Below are 19843 nucleotides of genomic sequence, written 5' to 3'. Positions count from 1 at the left end.
AAATCCAAGAGCTAATTACATATTAGAACAGAAAATATTATAGTTTCCCATTGTTACATGCTGGGAATTGCTGAGGAGCACAGAGAAAGAATGTTAGGAAATGGGTAAATGTAGATAATTTACATGTTTGTAGCACCACATCAATTCAGTTGATAAAATGGTAGCTTCATCCACTACCGTATATACTCAAATGTGTGACCTTTTCCCTCCTAAAAAGGAGGAAAAAAGGTTGACTTGAATAGAAACTGAGATTACAAATTTGGGTGGTCCTGGTGAAAGAGTCTACAAAGACTAGATATCCTTGCCATAATTTTTAACACAGTAGCTGCCAGTTTCAATTAAATAGGTAATGCAAAACTGTGAAGGAGCAGATAAAAACTTAAGTCAAAAATAAAGAATGTAGATGTTTTGCTTAAAACATCAACAGTGGATGTCACCAGGATAGATGGCTTCTTAATCCATGGGCTCCGTCTATAGCCGAGAGTCTGATCAGATGGCGTTGAAGAAAAAGACCGAAGCTGAGAAGCCTCTGAGTTGTGCCAGTGACTGAATGCTGGGTCGTCCGCCACATGGTGCGAGAGTGCTCAGTGGGCCTCCTGGTCAGTCTTCGGTGGAGGAGAGGGACTCAGCAATGGGTGAGAGTGATTGTCCTGCCTCACTGACAAGGAATGATATGCATGAGTGGCTCACAGAGGTAAAAGCTGAATATCTGCTTTGACTCTGCAAGTCTATGAGGCCATCTAAGAGCTTAAATATGATCTCAATGATATGGGTACCCGCATAGATGGGGTTGAAACTCAGATGTACTTATGTGAATATACGGTGGTGGGAGCCCAGTGTGGAATAGAAGACTTGCAGGCTGAACTGCATGAGCTGGTCAACAAAATGGAAAATCGGACCCATTGGGACAATTTAGGGTGCATAGGGTGCCTAATGACAATTCTAACAGGAATGCCCAGGAGGTGTTCACCAATATAATAGGATGGATACTGGCTGATAAGTTGGATCCAAGCATAGAACTGGCTCAAAGGGCACTGGGACCTCATGCCCAAGACCAACCTAGAGATATAGTGGTTGCGTTGCAAAGTTTTGTCCTGAAGCAGCAGGTGCAGCACCATGTGAGAGACATGGGAGTGTTTACTTAAAATGGCTGTTTGGAGTTTTATCAAAACTTAGCAGCCAGTGCTCTCCAGAAACGAAGATCATTTAAAGAGGTGACCCAGGCCTTGACTAAAACTAACATTCGTTACCGGTGTACTTTCCTCTTTGGGAAGCTAAATCCACTGATGGATTGAAAGGATTGAATGTGCTCCAAAACCAGGAACATCAGGAGGGGCCCTATTCAGCAGCGTTTGACTGTATTCCGTTGGCAAAAGAGTGGGAGATCAATGAGCACCAGATCATTGAGCTGAGGGAACCCATAATTGATGATGGGGCTTGAGCATGGATGAAAATAGGGGCCATCTCAAAAGGGCTTCAGTGGAACATATTGGTTGAAAGAGGAGCTGATATTCAGTGGATTGACTCAGAGAGCATGGAGTGTGAATGGAAACTATGAACTGGTACTATAACTGTCAGGAGAGTGGCTGGGGAGGGGGTTAGTGCTTTGTGAGCTGGGTTGGGGATTTTGCTTACTTATTGGACATTGGGATTCAGATATAGGGGGAGACTATTGAGACTATGGCTATTGGGGGGGTGTTCTAGGTCTTTTTGTTGGGAGGTCATATTGATCCCACTAGGTTGTGGGAAGGGGTATATGGATGGGAGGGGCAAGGAGGATCTGATGGGGGGATTGGTAGGTCTGAGTGTGGTAGATAAGCTAAGCAAAGGATGGATAAAAGCGGGTTAAAGCTTATGTCCTACAATATAAAAGAACTTAATTCATGCCACAAGTACAAAGCTCTTTTCAAGGAGATGATGCAAACCCAGGCCACAATCTGCTTTTTACAGAAAATACACATAATTAGAGATCATGAGCGCCTGATCCAGGATCCTCGATTCCCATGAAAGTAGGCACCTCTAAGAAGTGTGGTATAGGTATTCTTTTTGCTTGGGGGTTGGCTGTGGAAGTTAGTAAGGTAGTGCGGGATCCACAGGGCAGATATTTGGTAATGGTGGTGGGTATTAATGAGTAGAAATTGACTTTTGTAAACATCTATGCTCCCAATGAGGGGCAAGGGGACTTTTTCAAGCCATGATTCCCAAATTGTTACAGGTAAAAGAAGTTTACCTTCATGTAGGCAGGGACTTCAATTTTACTTGCATGCCGCACCTGGATAACTCTGGAAGGAGGTTTTCATATGGAAGCGGTGGCATAGTAAGGGGGAGGTCTGCCACGAGCACCGTCTTCACTGAGGCGCCAGCACCCATCCTTCTTCGCTCCACTACCACGTGTGTGTGTGCCGCTTCCCTTCCCCCATACCTTGTTAATTTTCATGGTGTATGCAACAACTCCAACCTGCTGCTCGTGCCAGCATCTGATCTTCCTCTGATATCACTTCCTGTATCCATACCCAGGAAGCAATATCAGAGGAAGAGCCGACGCTGGCGTGAGCAGCAGATTGGAGTTGCTGCTCTTGCCATGAACTTTAATGAGGTATGGGGGAAGGGAAGGGTATGTGCACAGCAGAAGGGGTGGGGGCAGAGAAAAGGGTGGGGGAGGGGCATCACTGCCCCAGACATCTCTCACCCTCTCTATCCACTGTATAGAAGGCAAGAAAGAGAGGCATTGAAGGAGTTACTCTGAGAATTCCATCTAGTGGATGTACAGAGGTGGCTATACCCCCAGGTTAAAAGACTATTGGGCTCATAAATGAAACAGAAATATGTCTAAAAACCTGCCCAAATCGGCACTTGGACGACCTAAAAGACAGGTTGTCCAAGTGCTAAATCAAAACAGATTTTTAAACATGTCCAGAGACTTTTTAGGCCTCTGAATCTTGCTTTCCGCCCAGAGCTGAAAGGGGCGTTTTTGAAGGAGTGGTTAGGGTGGGATGTAGGCTGATCTAGATTTAGTCATACTACAAGGATAATCGAAAGTTTTATGAGGCTACCTGGACGGAACTTATATGTTGTGACTTAGGCGATCTAAAAACAGGTCTGAGTGCCCAAAAGTATCCAATCTGACCAGAATAACCACTGCAGACACAAAGTACTGACCCCCCCTAAAAATCAGAATAAAAACGTACATATCTACTTCCAGAACATTAGCACCAGACATAGGAAAGCCTAGTAGAGCTGCACAGAGGTGGCTTAAGTAGTTGAGGGGAGGGGGGGGTGGCTAAGTAGCACAGGGGTTGCTTAAGTAGTCTGGGGGTAGGGTGGAGGGCATAAGCCACTCTAACCACTGCATTCATGATGGAAAATGTGAGTCTACCCCCCAAAAACCAAAACCCTACTGTACTTCCATATAGGTGGTACCTGCAGCCATAAGGGCTATTGGGGTTGTAGACAGGTGGGTATAGTAGGTTTAGGGGGTCTCAGTCACCATGACCTGCAAGGGAGTTGAGATGTTTATGTGGCACCCTTTTTGTGAAGTTCATAGCAGTGCCCTATAAGGTGCCCCACTACTCTGTTCTCATGTCTGGGTGGCCAGTCCATTACTTTGATGGCCCCTCCCACTTCCAACAGGTCTTGTTCTAGATGTTTGGGACTTGGACAATTTTTTGGACAAGAATATAGTATAAAGATAGACGTACTAGCAGTCTGGACGATCAAACAGCTGGATGTAGAAGTAGACGATTTTCCCCAAAAATATTTTTGGGACGTATTTTTCGAGAATGAACTTTGGATGCTGCCGACTTTGGGTAACTAGTGCCCTAGGCCCAAAACAAATGTTTGTTTTGATTATGTCCCTCCATATGCACTATTCTGCAGTACACTGTACTTATTCCAGAATAGATTATATATTAGTGGAGAGAGGCTAGTTACATCAGGTTTCCCAGGCAGGGATAGAGCAAATTTCTTGGTCTGACCATGCCCGGTGTGGGTATGATTGGCTGATCACACAGGGACAGGACCAGAAATATTGGAGGCTAAATGACAGCCTATTGGAAGACCAGCCTATTGGAAAACCGGGAGTTGGTGGAGAAATTAAGATCCATTATTGCAGAATATATTGAGTTTAACATGGGGGGAGGCATCACCAAGGATGGTCTGTGAAGGACTCAAAGCCACTATGAGGGGACATCTTATCTCTTTGGCAGTTTATAAAAATAGACAGAGGTAAGAAGCTGTTTCGACTCTGTACAAAACTCTCTCGAGATTGGAGGAGACTATAAACACAAACCTGAAGACAGGCATATTTGACAATTTCAGTTGCAGATACTCATATAGATACTTTTTTGAATACAATAACAAAGCAAGCAGGCTGGTATCCCATAGGCTGACATTCCAGTGATTGCAGAATTCTCATGCTATTTCCTTTTTTTGAAAATTTCAATAAAAACTATTAAACAAAAAAAGAATGTAGATGATATGTTAGTGAGAACAGGAAAGGAGATCCAGGAATGCTTTGTACAATACTATAAGACTATGTGCACCGGTGGGGGGGAGGTAGGGAGAAGAAGAAATTGATGCGTACTTGGGGTCAGTCAGGTTGGGTGTTTATAGAAGCGGGGGATTCTCAGTACTTGGACCACCCTGTCACTTTAGTGGAAGTTCATCAGTCCTTACAGTAAAGACATGAAGGTCGCCTGGCCTTGATAGATTTATAGCCAAATTCTATATAGTATTTCAGCACTCTTTTCTGCCTCCCTTGCTTTTTCAACTCATTAAATGCAGGGGACCATCTTCCTTACTATTTGCGGTTGGCAGGAGTGACTGTTTTACCCAAACAGAGCAAGGACCCCACCTTGTGTGGTTAATGTAGGCCTATTTCCCTTCTAGGGGTTGGCCTCAAGATTTTTACTAGGATATTGATAGATAGACTGATGAGCTGGGTCCCACAGCTAGTGCACCCTAATCAATCTGGCTTTATTGCTGGCCTACTAATATATCCAAAGCGGGAGCACAAGTTAATTTCAATACAAATCTCTAATTTCTGGATTAATATTTAATTTCATATTTTTCACTTTATTAACATTTCAATGCAAAAATAAAAATAAAATAAAGCTAGTATTATAATAATTTACTCTTTTCAATTGTATATCACTCAAAACGGCTGCTAATGTAGCTCACATGCATGTGCTCTTTTTTAAGTCAAAGTGAGGAAGCGTCCATTTTCAATCATCGCACTAGTCCACAGTATCTCGATTCACAACTAATTTCAAAAAGCATAAGAGAATTAAGTGCACTTACCTGTTTCAGTTTTTCTTTCTCACTTCTCTTTAGTGCTTAAGAATGTCTTCCAGGGAAACTTCCATAATGATAACCACCAAATATTCACCCTGTGTCACCAAACAAAATCTGACTGGGTTCCTGGTTTTTGCCATAATTGGCTTCATCAGGGAAAAACAAAAAAAAAAAAAAAAGCCAAAAATAATCTATATAAACCCTTTATCCTAAATATCTTCTCAAGTAAAATTCATGAAAACTTTCCCATGGCTTACTAGAGGGAATTCTCATCACCCTCATCACAATACCTGGCAGAAAACGCCAACTAGTTGTTTTACGTCATTTCTCATTCAAATATACCATATGGTGATTTTGGCGAATCCTTCATTCCTTTTTCTATAAGCTCCTGAGCAGGATTTCTCTTCCTGCCCCCATAATGTAGTTTGTTTTCTTGTTAGAGATTGGCACTGCTTATGTCCCAGCAGCAACAATATGAATCTGGTGCAGTCCTTCCTGGCTCCTTGATTACTATAGCAAAACAGAGCTCAGGGCTTTCTTTTCCAATTTGCACCTCAGTGGCTCAATTTCAGCCCTCGCTGCCTGTTGATTTCAATTTACATAGGGAAGCAGAGCCGGCCACACAGTTTTTAACAGGTTCTGCACTGCCTATCCCTATGGCCTGTTTTCCTCTATACACAAAAGAGGAGTTGCAGAGAAGACTACTGAAAAACTGGAAAGCCTAACAGGCAGGGTTGAAAATAGTGGTAAGTGAGGGAAGATCAGGTGATCAATGTGAGAATGTTCCTCAAATCCATCCATTACCTTTTCCCTGTTTAAAATCTCAGGATTTAAATATGAATGTGAAAGCAGGAGAAAAGGCAGAAAAAAGATAAGTGCTAAAAAACAGAATAAAAGTTAAAAATAAATAAAATTGTGGGACCTGGAGCAAGGAGCAGGAAATAAATATCTAAGACAGACAGTTCTAGAATGATAGGGCATAGGATGAAGTTAAGAGGTGATAGACTCAGGAGTAATCTAAGGAAATACTTTTTTATAGAAAGGGTGGTAGATGCGTGGAACAGTCTCCCGGAAGAGGTGGTGGAGACAGAGACTGTGTCTGATTTCAAGAAAAGCCTGGAATAGTCACTTGATATGTCTTCTTTTTGAGAACTCTGTCAGGTTTTGGTGCTGAATTTGAAACTGAAATTCAGTTGTCCTCTATATAAAATGCCAATTAATGTCAAGGTATGCATACAACAAAATAAAAAATAATTAACTCTTAGCCTGTCTTAAAGAATTATAATTTATTATTGGAAAACTGTAACTTTAACAATCAAAACGCCCTTACTTTTTTAACTTGTATATGAGCCATTTGGGGGAATGGCTGATTAGTTTAGGAATATTTGTCTTATCTTATATGCATGATATATATTTGAGTCCAGCTTTAGAAAATTGTGAGGAGGCTTTTAGATTTATTCAGAATACATTAACATTAGTTGATAATTGAACATCTATTAATTTAAGATTGAATAAACAGAAAACCAAGTTGATTTGTTTTGGCAATCCAGAAGGTTTTATGAGTAAAAACAATAGTATCATTTACTGGCGAGATACTTATAGTTGAGGAAAAATCTAGGGTTTTGGGATTTTATACTGGATTGTGATTTGACTTTTGAGAACCAAGTTAATTAATTTAGTAAGAGGGTTGTTGGTTTGTTTTTTTTTCCAATTGCCGTAAGTCAACTACGTGCAATACGCTCAGGCACTGACAGGAAACGTATCAATTAAAAAATAATTGCCAGTGATCTACACCAGCCCCTGACTTAGCCCATTCCATTCTGCTCCCCACCAGTATATTTCAAAATAAATAAATCCCTAGTGCCAAGAGGTAGCAAATAGCACTGCATTTGCATTCATTTCAATGCAATCAGGCTTTCCATGCTGAAACACTTTCTGTATCGCTATCTCACAGTAAAACTGTTTCAAATTAGTGTTAACCAACTTTCTGTATTGTCTCCTTAGTCTTTATTTCCAGTCCTCAAGCGCCTCCAACAGGTGATCAGGTCATCCTTAACAAATATGCATGAGAGAGATTCTATTACGAAAATGGTAGTAGGCATGCAGATCTTTCTTCTGGCGGCCATCATAAACTGAGAGAATACCATTGATCTAGTTCCTAGCTGTATAGCACTCAGAAAGTCCTATATTGTGCTCTTAGATAGTACAAAATATATCAGTGTGCGTCACACAGAGAAAACCAGATTAATTTGTATGAAAAATCCCTGATGAGAAAGTCTAATCATAGTTCTGTTTTGGAATTGTATAACACTAGATGAACAGAAAAGAGGGAGCCCAAAGGACTGAAAACCAAGCCAAGCAAACAAAGTACAATAGGCCTCCAGGAGGGGTTAACATTGAAACTTGAATGAAGGACCAAACACAAGCTGTGTTTCAGCATAATGTCCGCGTTAGGGGTTGTCAATATCAGTATTTTCAGCCTGGGTAATGTCCTCAGTTCTTTCAAATATCTGTGTAAAAAGCAACTTAGTTAATTCTCACAAATAAGGAAGAAAATGCTGCTAAGACTCAAGCTGAATTTCCATCTTTCCAGTTTCCTGAGACTGCTACTGAAGGTCACAGCATACATTTTGATGATGGAAATGGCATGGGCAGGAGCGATTGGGGTTCACTCCTGCTCCAACAAGCCAGTATTCTTCAACCGCTGGTCCATAGATTGGTGCCAGTCTGCAGAAATTTCCTGCCGGTCCACAGGGCTGGCATGTGCTTTGGGCCCGAAACAGTGCAATCGATGCAGTGTAATCTTCTGGCTGGCTCCCTCTTACTCACTGCCTCAGTGCACAAAGCCGTGAGCTCCTACGCATGTCCTGCGCCTGAATTGGAAACCTTCTCTCTGACGTCGCAATGTCAGAGGGAAGGCTTCCAGATAAGGTGCGGGACGCGTGAGGAGCCTCTGCCCGCGGCTTTGTGCAACTGTGTCAGTGAGGAAGAGGGAGCCGGCCCAAAGATATCGCCGGGGGTGGCATAAAACGGCCAGGCGGGAGCAGGCCAGAAATTAAGGCACTGCATGGAGGGAGAGAGATAACAAAGGTAGGGGGAATTATTTTATTTTTAAATGTAGTGATTGGATTGTGTCAATTGAATATACATCTGCTGTCTGTATTTTGCACTGTTCAGGAAGAAATGCATTTGTTTCTATTTCTTTGGAGGTTGTACTGCATGCAGAGTCTTGAATCTTAGAGTTTTGTTTGTATATATTAGTATTTTTAGTTTTTGGTCCCGTATTTGCATAGGGGTTATCTGTGTTCTGGTAGGCATGAATGTTGAGAAGCATACAGTGTGCTTTGTGTAATTTAATTTTGTAGTTAACCATTATGTGTTGTTAATAAGATTATATTGCGTGTATAAATGAAAAATGAATGGAAAAAATAGTGTTACAATTAGTACTATTATAGGGGTGGGGTCTGGGGCAGAGATGGGCAGGGTCTGGCCTATGACAGCCCAATGTTCTTCAACCACTAGTCCGAAGACCGGTGGCAGTCCACAAAATAATTATTTTATTTCTGCCAGTCCATAGGTGTAAAAAGGTTGAATAACACTGCACTAGACTACCAGGACTACCAGGAACTCTAAGGTGGGTTGGTGGTTGGTAGAGGATGCCAAGCCTACTACTGAGCCCGCTGTTCTGGGGAGGGGGAGAAGGAAGGAATAAGCTGAGCCCACTACTGTTTGGGAGTATTCACTATGGGTAAAAAGTAAGTTTGTTTCAGCCAAAAATAACATAGTAACATAGTAGATGACAGCAGATAAACACCCGAATGGTCCATCCAGTTTGCCCAACCTGATTCAATTAAAATTTTTTTTTTTCTTCTTAGCTATTTCTGGGCAAGAATCCAAAGCTTTACCCGGTACTATGCTTGGGTTCCAACTGCCGAAATCTCTGTTAAGACTTACTCCAGCCCATCTACACCCTCCCAGCCATTGAAGCCCTCCCCTGCCCATCCTCCACCAAACGGCCATACACAGACACAGACCGTACAAGTCTGCCCAGTAACTGGCCTAGTTCAATATTTAATATTATTTTCTGATTCTAAATCTTCTGTGTTCATCCCACGCTTCTTTGAACTCAGTCACAGTTTTACTCTCCACCACCTCTCTCGGGAGCGCATTCCAGGCATCCACCACCCTCTCCGTAAAGTAGAATTTCCTAACATTGCCCCTGAATCTACCACCCCTCAACCTCAAATTATGTCCTCTGGTTTTACCATTTTCCTTTCTCTGGAAAAGATTTTGTTCTACGCTAATACCCTTTAAGTATTTGAACGTCTGAATCATATCTCCCCTGTCTCTCCTTTCCTCTAGGGTATACATATTCAGGGCTTCCAGCCTCTCCTCATACGTCTTCTGGCGCAAGCCTCCTATCATTTTCGTCGCCCTCCTCTGGACCGCCTCAAGTCTTCTTACGTCTTTCGCCAGATACGGTCTCCAAAACTGAACACAATACTCCAAGTGGGGCCTCACCAATGACCTGTACAGGGGCATCAACACCTTCTTCCTTCTACTGACTACGCCTCTCTTTATACAGCCCAAAATCCTTCTGGCAGCAGCCACTGCCTTGTCACACTGTTTTTTCGCCTTTAGATCTTCGGACACTATCACCCCAAGGTCCCTCTCCCCGTCCGTGCATATCAGCTTCTCTCCTCCCAGCATATACAGTTCCTTCCTATTATTAATCCCCAAATGTATTACTCTGCATTTCTTTGCATTGAATTTTAGTTGCCAGGCATTAGACCATTCCTCTAACTTTTGCAGATCCTTTTTCATATTCTCCACTCCCTCTTCGGTGTCTACTCTGTTACAAATCTTGGTATCATCTGCAAAAAGGCACACTTTTCCTTCTAACCCTTCAGCAATGTCACTTACATACATATTGAACAGGATTGGCCCCAGCACCGAACCCTGAGGGACTCCACTAGTCACCTTTCCTTCCTTCGAGCGACTTCCATTAACCGCCACCCTCTGGCGTCTGTCCGACAGCCAGTTTCTGACCCAGTTCACCACTTTGGGTCCTAACTTCAGCCCTTCAAGTTTGTTCAACAGCCTCCTATGAGGAACTGTATCAAAGGCTTTGCTGAAATCCAAGTAAATTACATCTAGCATATGTCCTCGATCTAGCTCTCTGGTCACCCAATCAAAAAATTCAATCAGGTTCGTTTGGCACGATTTACCTTTTGTAAAGCCATGTTGCCTCGGATCCTGTAACCCATTAGATTCAAGGAAATACACTATCCTTTCTTTCAGCAACACTTCCATTATTTTTCCAACAACTGAAGTGAGGCTCACTGGCCTGTAGTTTCCTGCTTCATCCCTGTGACCACTTTTATGAATAGGGACCACATCCGCTCTCCTCCAATCCCCAGGAATCACTCCCGTCTCCAGAGATTTGTTGAACAAGTCTTTAATAGGACTCGCCAGAACCTCTCTGAGCTCCCTTAGTATCCTGGGATGGATCCCGTCTGGTCCCATCGCTTTGTCCACCTTCAGTTTTTCAAGTTGCTCATAAACACCCTCCTCCGTTAACGGCGCAGAATCTACTCCATTTTCTCATGTAACTTTGCCAGACAATCTCGGTCCTTCTCCAGGATTTTCTTCTGTGAACACAGAACAGAAGTATTTGTTTAGCACATTTGCTTTCTCCTCATCACTCTCCACATATTTGTTCCCAGCATCTTTTAGCCTAGCAATTCCATTTTTTATCTTCCTCTTTTCACTAATATATCTGAAAAAATTTTTATCTCCCTTTTTTACATTTTTAGCCATTTGTTCTTCCGCCTGTGCCTTCGCCAAACGTATCTCTCTCTTGGCTTCTTTCAGTTTCACCCTGTAGTCCTTTCTGCTCTCCTCTTCTTGGTTTTTTTTATATTTCATGAACGCCAACTCTTTCGCCTTTATTTTCTCAGCTACTAGGTTGGAGAACCATATCGGCTTCCTTTTTCTCTTGTTTTTATTGATTTTCTTCACATAAAGGTCCGTAGCCATTTTTATCGCTCCTTTCAGCTTAGACCACTGTCTTTCCACTTCTCTTATGTCCTCCCATCCTAACAGCTCTTTCTTCAGGTACTTTCCCATTGCATTAAAGTCCGTACGTTTGAAATCTAGGACTTTAAGTATCGTGCGGCTGCTCTCCACTTTAGCCGTTATATCAAACCAAACCGTTTGATGATCGCTACTACCCAGGTGAGCACCCACTCGAACATTAGAGATACTCTCTCCATTTGTGAGGACCAGATCCAATATCGCTTTTTCCCTTGTGGGTACCGTCACCATTTGTCTGAGCAGAGCCTCTTGAAAGGCATCCACAATCTCCCTACTTCTTTCCGATTCCGCAGACGGAACATTCCAGTCCGCATCCGGCAGGTTGAAATCTCCCAACAGCAGAACCTCCTCTTTCCTTCCAAACTTTTGGATATCCACAATCAGATCCTTATCAATTTTCTGCGATTGAGTCGGAGGTCTGTAGACTACACCCACGTAGATAGAAGTTCCATCTTCTCTTTTTAGAGCAATCCATATCGCTTCTTCCTCTCCCCAGGTCCCTTGCATTTTGGTCGCTTGGATATTGATCTTTACATAGAGAGCTACTCCTCCACCTTTATGACCATCTCTGTCCTTCCTAAAAAGATTACATCCCGGTATGTTTGCATCCCATCCATGTGATTCACTGAACCATGTCTCTGTGATAGCAACAATATCTAGATCTGCCTCTAATATCAGGGCTTGCAGATCATGAACTTTGTTGCTTAGACTGTGAGCATTTGTGGTCATCGCTTTCCAGCTATTTTTCAGCGATAATCTCCTTTTTCGTATGGATTTTTGTGTCGTTTCACTTTCCGTTGCAATACTAAGAAATGAGTTGCTGATATTGCTTATGTTGCAGCCTTTACTACTATCACATCTTTTCTTTTGCCGGGGGTGGTCTCTATAATTGTCCTTCGTACAAACACCGCTCCCACCTTCTAGTTTAAATGCCTAGAAAAATATTGTCTAAATTTCTCTGCAAGGTTTATTTTTCCTGCTGTAGTAATATGTCGCCCATCAGTGCAATATAGCTTCTTGTCCTTCCATGTATTTCCCCATCCTCCTATGTACCTGAAGCCTTCTTGATGACACCAGGCTCTGAGCCATCTATTAAAGTCCTCTGTGTTTTTCACTCTTTGCTCTCCTTTTCCATATGCAGGCAGTATTTCAGAAAAAGCTAAAGTCTTTACAAAAGGTTTCACGCCCTCACCAAGCTCCCGAAAAGCTTTCTGTGCTGCAAGTGTGGAGTTGTTGGCCAGGTCATTTGTTCCCAGATGGATAACAGCATCAGTGTTAAAATCTTTAGTTTCTTCCTTAATTATAGTCAGTATTTGCCTGGAACTCCTGGTAGCTGAGGATCCTGGAAGACATTTCACTATTTTGGTCTCCTCGCCCTGTGTTCCAAGGTTAATGCCTCTGATGATGGAATCCCCCAACAGAAATAGTTTTCTGTTTTTGGCTTTTTTATTTGTACTTAGGTGCGCTTGTTCTCTTGAGTTACCTTCATTGGTTCCAGTCCCACCTCCCTTTTGTTTTCCTGAGTATCACAGTGCACTAGTGGAGCTAAGGAATTCTGTAGAGGTAATATTAGTGAAGGTGGATGTTTATGTGTTACATGTCGCAGTCTTCCTGAGCCTACTGTGACCCATTTATTCCTGGGCTGTTTTATTCTTTGAGGTAGAGGTGGTAAGTTGGTATGATTTTGTGGAGTGATGGAAGCTGCTTTAATTGTATTCAATTCCTGTTTAAGTTTGCAGAGCTCCTCCTTAATACTGGCAAGTTGAAGACAGATGGGGCAAGCCTTAAGCCTCCAAATAGTATGTCTTGGAATTAAAGCACCACAGTGATTGCAAAGAATAAAGGACATCTTGATTGGTTGTGAAGTGACTTGATTTGAGTAGTCCTGATTATATGGGTCTCTATATATGAATAGTGGTCCCTGTGGTTGGTGGGACTATAAGTAAGACTACTAGTAAGGCAGAAATATAGGCTCTATACCACCTAAACACAGTATTTTAAACAAAACTGCAGGTTCTATCAGTGCTACCCTAAAACACAGGATTTATAACAGGATTTTCCCCACTTTAGTCACCCTGAGCCACAGGCACCAGAAATATAGGCTCTATACCACCTAAAACACAGTATTTTAAACAAAACTGCAGGAAGAGGAAATAAGATTTAACAGAGGAAAGAGAAGGATTTATTTTTTTGTGCTTTTTTATATTTTTTTAGTAAGAAACAGGGAGGAGAAGAGAAATTAAGCAGATATAATGCTGAAAACCAGTCAAAAGAGCAGAATATGAAATGCTGAGTAACTTAGCTTTTAGAAGTTCACAGGGCAGCCTTGCACAGCAATGTCCCAAAGATAATGCAATTAACCTTAGAAGTAAACTAGAGCCCCTCCCTTCACCACCTAATCAGCAGAAAACAATGGCTGAATACTAGTAAGACCGAAATATAGGCTCTATCCCACCTAAAACACAGTATTTTAAACAAAACTGCAGGTTCTATCAGTGCTACCCTAAAACACAGGATTTATAACAGGATTTTCCCTACTTTAGTCACCCTGAGCCACAGGCACCAGAAATATAGGCTCTATACCACCTAAAACACAGTATTTTAAACAAAACTGCAGGTTCTATCAGTGCTACCCTAAAACACAGGATTTATAACAGGATTTTCCCTACTTTAGTCACCCTGAGCCACAGGCACCAGAAATACCAGCATTTTCATCCAAAACTGAAAAGAAACCAAATACAGGTCAAAATGAAACATGGTTGGCCTCTATACAGTCAGGTTTAATCATACATCTGGATTTCAGTAAAGTAGTTCTGTGTACTTGTCTTTTGATGTCTCTCTGAGTTGTCACTGCTCTCTTTTGACTATCTGTGAAGGCTATTTTCTCTGTTTGTTACAAGGATGTCTGAGAAGAACAGCTTGAGCAAACACTTAAACCCCAGGTATTGCACTTGAGGCTTGATGCCCAGTGCACTAACCAAATGCTGTGCAAATAAGTTGAGAGCAAGAATGGGAAAGTACACCAGAAGCATGCACACAAAGGTCTGTGTTTGTAGCAGCTATATTTTGCGAATAACAATTTGTATCTGCACTCAAAAGTTTCATTGCATGTAGATATGTGCACGTACTGAGATACTGTATTGCACGTCAATATTATTAATATTGTTTGAATCTTTGCAGTGCTTTGCTGTTCGTAGCTTCAGCATCTCCCTCTCAGCTCCTCATTCCCTGCCATGTTTTGGGGTTTTTTTAATCCATGTTCTTCAACAAATTAAGAAAACATGGCAGGTTATTCAGGCTTGCTGAATGAAGAAGAAACAGACATGAAAACCTCAATGCCAGCAACAAAAGACTTTCCTTTTTTGTGTGCCATGGCTGATATAACTCTGACTGCCGATAGGCATTGGAACAGCCAGCTGCTCCCTTCTAACAGTGGATTCCTCCTCCAAGCTTGCATGCCTCTGGTTTGACATTAAAGCCCTGGTATTAAAAAAAAAAGCACACATTCCTTTGCATTTGGATTTAATAAGTTCATTACCGTGGGTTTAAATGAGCTGTGTGCTGATATCTGTGTAATTTGTTCTCAGTTTGCTCATATATAAAACTCCTTTTAGCATTGGGCGATTGTGGTAGCACAGCAAATCAAACAAAGAAACTGCATTTACTGTGTGCATCAGCCCTTTGGTACTATGTAACATTAAACATAAAGTTATCAAGCTGCTTTTTTTTTTTTCTTGTCTTATGGGAATATTCTCTTCAGATCAGTGAAACTAAATTGTATCCAGAAATGAAAGTGATGTTTTCCAGCCCTTCTCTGTGAATTATATCTTTTTTTTTTGTCTGCCAAAGAAAGACCTTGTGTGTTGCTTCCTGCATAAAATACCAGGTCTAGCTGTATTAAAATAGCTTTATTTGAATCAAGTGATTCCATTAGACAATAATATTTATTCTGCTGAGGTTTTATTTATTGCACTTGATTTTGTAAGCCATGAATTTCAGGATTTGACTCGTCCAGGTTTACAGCACCAATGTTTGACTCCTTTGTTTAGTACACGTATTGCCCAATTCTGTTACGTCCCTTCTGGATTCAGTATGCTAGGTGTTCAATCCCTTCCCGCAATCCGGGAGTTGTAGAAATCCAAACATTTTTCTGAGTACATGCTCTTCCTACCTTAGAGAGAGAATTAGAGCCCCCTCTAGTTTCAATTTCTGTAAGCAATCCATGCAGAAGTTGTTTGGAATTGCTCTGCATGTTTTTCTTATTTTTTCACTTAAAGTTCAACTTTTGCGGTGCCTTGAGCCCCCTTTGTGAGAGTTCTCTGTCAGATAGATAGATAGATTGTGAGCCCACCGGGACAGATAGGGAAAATGCTTGAGTACCTGATTGTAAAAAAATTGCTTAGATAACCTTGATAGGCAATATATAAAAAAATCCTAATAATAAGAGGAAAGGACCCAGTCTCGCAGAGCCAAACTGCTTCTTCACTGAGAGACTTCGGTAGATCTGTAGAGCTATCATGCTGTGTGTCACCCTTCCTAGATTTTGGATCCATTCCCCTGGAAGCTCGTTTGCCCTCTGACTTTTCCGGGGGTTTAAGCGCAGGCTGTATGCGTCCTGAGTAAAAAAAGAAAGAAGGTTGCATGGAGAGGATCCGTGGGAGCAGAGGTTACAGTCAATGTCTGTCCAACTGGCAGTCCAAAGATCTTCAAGTCTGGTCATTTTGAAGTTGTTTTGAGGCAGAAAATCCTTTTCCTCCATTCAGCTGCAGTGTACAGAACTGACAGGCAGGCACTTCAGAGACTGTGAGTTACACCTCCATTATTTCCTATGGGAATTTCGGGGGGTGGTCTGTGAAACTCTCTAAAACTTATTTTGAGAATTTCTGAGGGTAGGGTTCAGGTCTCCTACCTTCCCAAACCCCAAATTGTTATTTTTTATTTTCAGATTTTATTTATTTTTGCTGTTTTTGGTGCAAATTCACTGGTGGTGGCCATCTTTAGATTTTTATCAATTTTTTTCAATGTTTTATTTCTGCCTCAAAACCCCTTGATTTGATTAAAAATCATTTGGGATTGACTCCCCAGCCCCTAAACTGTCAAATGTGTACATTGATTGCACCGGATTAGTGCCAGATCAGCGACCGTATACCGTGTGCCATAGTGCGCTGGGGGAGGGAGCTTTGGGCTTCATCTCCAGTAAAGAACCATTAAGTAGCAGATGTAGCTGAAATAGATAAGTGGAAGTTGTAGCCAATGCATAAATGTATATTCAGCAGTGCTCCTTAAATGCATGGTTATGGTTTGTGGTTTATTAAGCTTTATATACCACCTTTTATAAAATGCACTAGGTCTTATTTTCGGGGTAGGTCTTATTTTTTTCATATACAATAATTATCTCTCCCTTCCACTCCTCCACCCCAATTCTTCTTCTTTCCTTTCTCTCCCCCACAGGTGGAGCATTTGTAAATGGGAGCATCTTTCCTCCCCTCTCACCCTTCCCCTTATGCCTTCCCTCTGCAGCATCTTTCTATCCCTCCCTCCCATCCGCCTGTGCAACAGAATCCTTGTACTAAGCACAGCATCTTTCTGTCCCTCCCTCCCATCCCTCGTGCCCCTTGCCCTGCTTCTAACCCTTCCTTCCATGCAGCTGCAGCAGAACCCTTGAGCAGCCCCCCCACCGCACAGCCGAACCCCCCCTGACTATCCCATCCTTCCTTCTCTCTCTCTCATCTCAACCCCGCCAACCACGAGACCTACATACCTCCCTCCATAGAGCAGCATCAGCAGCACTCTAAACAGGCTGCTTTGCGGCCCTCCATGCACCGCGTTGCTGATGACATCATCAGTGATGCGGCAGATGGAATTCACTGGTGGGAGAAGGCCACGAAGCAGCCTGTTTAGAGTGCTGCCGACACTGCTCTGTGGAGGGAGATAGTAGGTCTCGTGGTCGGAGGGTCAGCGGGGTTCAGACTGGAGGGAGAAATGGAAGAGTCAACGGGAGGGGGCTGCTGCCAGCAAATTCAGGGACTAGGGCTTATTTTGGGGGTAGGGCTTATATTAAGACCTACCCCGAAAATCATGCTTGGGCTTATTTTCGGGGAAACACGGTGTATGTGTATATATATATATATAAATTAATATTTCAAAATTAATAAAGTGTCTTTGCTTATTTGTAAATGGGTCTCTACTAGTAGCATAATTAAATAAAATAACTACTTCTGAAGTTTATAGGAAAGGGGAAACAATGTGCTACTGAATATACAAATAAATGCCAACACTTTACCTGACTCACTATTACTGAAAATCAGGCCTAATAACACTAGAATTGTATATATATATATATATGACTTATATATCTTTTCCCTTGTGTTTTATAGTATCCCAATCTATGTCAGGAGTCAGGATCACCATTTGTCTTCATCTGCACATATCCACAGGAGCTAATCTTGAAATTCCCCATCAAAGGAAAACACAAGATATGTAAGTTCTGGTAACTTAAAATTCAAAATGTATTTATTTAAAAACATTTAGACATTTTATTATATCAATACATGTTTGTGCTTTTCCACATTTTTCCTTGTTATTTAAATCTCTCTACTATGGGCAGCATGTCTGAGGTAACAAAAGAACCCCTTGGCCAGTCCTAATGCCCCGATTCTACAAAACATGCCTACAGTTAGGTGTCTAGATCGGAGCGCTTAGCTGATCTAGGCACTGAATTTAATTTCCAGTGCAATAGGTGAGACATTCTAGACAGATGGGTTATTTTCTCATAGAAATACCTTAATCACCACTGTATAAACCTCAAAATCTTCTAATAACAAGTTCCTCAGAATGCCACACTTATACTCTTATATTGATTATAATATTGGTGTGGTGACCATCTTCATCGGAACATTGTGAAAATTTTCTTATTTTTCTTATTTAAAAAAACCCCCACAATCCTTCTTCAGTGTCTTAATTCATTCTAAAGTGCCAGTGCTTGTTCAAAAATTCATAAAGCTATAATAAGTGCTACTTAGCTTGGCTTGGAGCATAACTGTATCATTCCCCTCCGACACGTTTCGTTCTTCCTCAGGGTCGGGGATGATGTGTACAGTAATGCTTAAATTTTTAGCGACCAAGATGGATTTTTACTAACATGAGTATAGTGTACAGGAACTTTCTGTGCGGAAGGGCAAATCCCCTGTGAAGTAACTCTCTCTGATCTCCTAAAAACAATAGGCTATAGTCCCGGGGCACTCACCGCCCCTCCACTCTGCCCAGGAAGGGGAGAACCTTAAGCCAGACAGCCACATGAGGGCACTCCAAAAACATGTGGATCAGTGTGCCCGGGGCCCTCTGGCAATGGGAACAAGTGGCATCATCCCAGAGACCCACAACTTTTGCCCTGAGCTCGAGAAATATAAGCACGATTCAATATCTTAAATTGCGTTTCTCTAAGGTCTGTGGAGCCCACTAAGGAGGAAAGATTAGCAAAGAGATCCAAGAATTGAGCTCTGGAATAGTCAATTGCCAGGTCTCCAGACCAAAGGCCAGCCAGCCTGTCCAGAAATAGAGCCGAAGGGGCAAACTTAAAAACCTTGTACCATGTAGCTAACCGGTTCATCTGCGGGAGCACCAATGCCAATTGTGTATCCGATCTGCTGAGAGGCCACTGCTCCCCCCCATTGACGGACCAGGGAAGAATAATAATGCTGGATCTGTATATATGCCCAAAAATGTGTGGCCGGAAGCTCCCATCTAGACTGCAGCTGAGAAAAGGTGGGGAAAACCTCTATGTCCCCTTCAAGAAGGTGCCGCAGACACAGCCCATAACCGGAACCCGGAAACACCCATTCCTGGAAAGAAGTCAGCATTCCCTACTCAAGGGAGGAAGGGAGATGCCTGAGGGGACCGCTGCTGTTTCCTCCACCACCACCTGGCGTAAAGGCGTCAAAAATTGGAACCACCCCGGGCGACACATGCAATAAGGATAAAAAGGAATGGGAAGTGCACCACGCAGTCGTCCATCGATTGGGGAAAATTTATAGCATCCCGTGATACCCTCGTGGACAAACCACATCAATGAAGCTACATTGTACAGACGAATGTCTGGAAGATTCAAGCCACCCAGCCGCTTATCTAAGGACAATATATTACGCCATATAAAAGAAAGAAGAATAGATTTAAATGCCCGCTCATCTTTAGTGGTAATCCATAAGGGAAATGGGAGTTTTGGTAATAGGACCATTTTAAACAAAGCCACTCGGTCCCAAAGAGTAAGCGGTAGGTCCTTCCATTTAACGCAGAGTGTGTGGATGGCCTCAATATGATTAAGGACGTTATATTGGTACATAAGGTTCGAATGGACATTCAAGTAAACCCCCAGATAGCGCATCGGTTTCCGAACTGGTGGAATAAGTAAAAGTCATGCCAGCGCTCATGTTTCTCCAAAGCCAATGGGAGTAGTTCC

General features: G+C 42.2%; 1 protein-coding gene across 3 annotated transcripts in view; it reads left to right on the top strand.

Moving 5' to 3' along the window:
• Window positions 1-19843, top strand: part of TRIP4 (thyroid hormone receptor interactor 4) — a 147768-nt gene that overhangs the window by 115697 nt on the left and 12228 nt on the right. For all 3 annotated transcript variants that reach the window (XM_033920643.1, XM_033920642.1, XM_033920644.1), the window contains one exon: window positions 17766-17868. In XM_033920643.1, coding sequence (XP_033776534.1) covers window positions 17766-17868 — 103 coding nt within the window. The remainder of the gene's footprint in view (window positions 1-17765; window positions 17869-19843) is intronic.

This window comes from Geotrypetes seraphini, chromosome 14 (genome assembly GCF_902459505.1).
Source record: "Geotrypetes seraphini chromosome 14, aGeoSer1.1, whole genome shotgun sequence".
NCBI lineage: Eukaryota > Metazoa > Chordata > Amphibia > Gymnophiona > Dermophiidae > Geotrypetes > Geotrypetes seraphini.
Note: the sequence above shows the minus strand (reverse complement) of the source record. Positions and strands in the feature narration are given on the sequence as shown.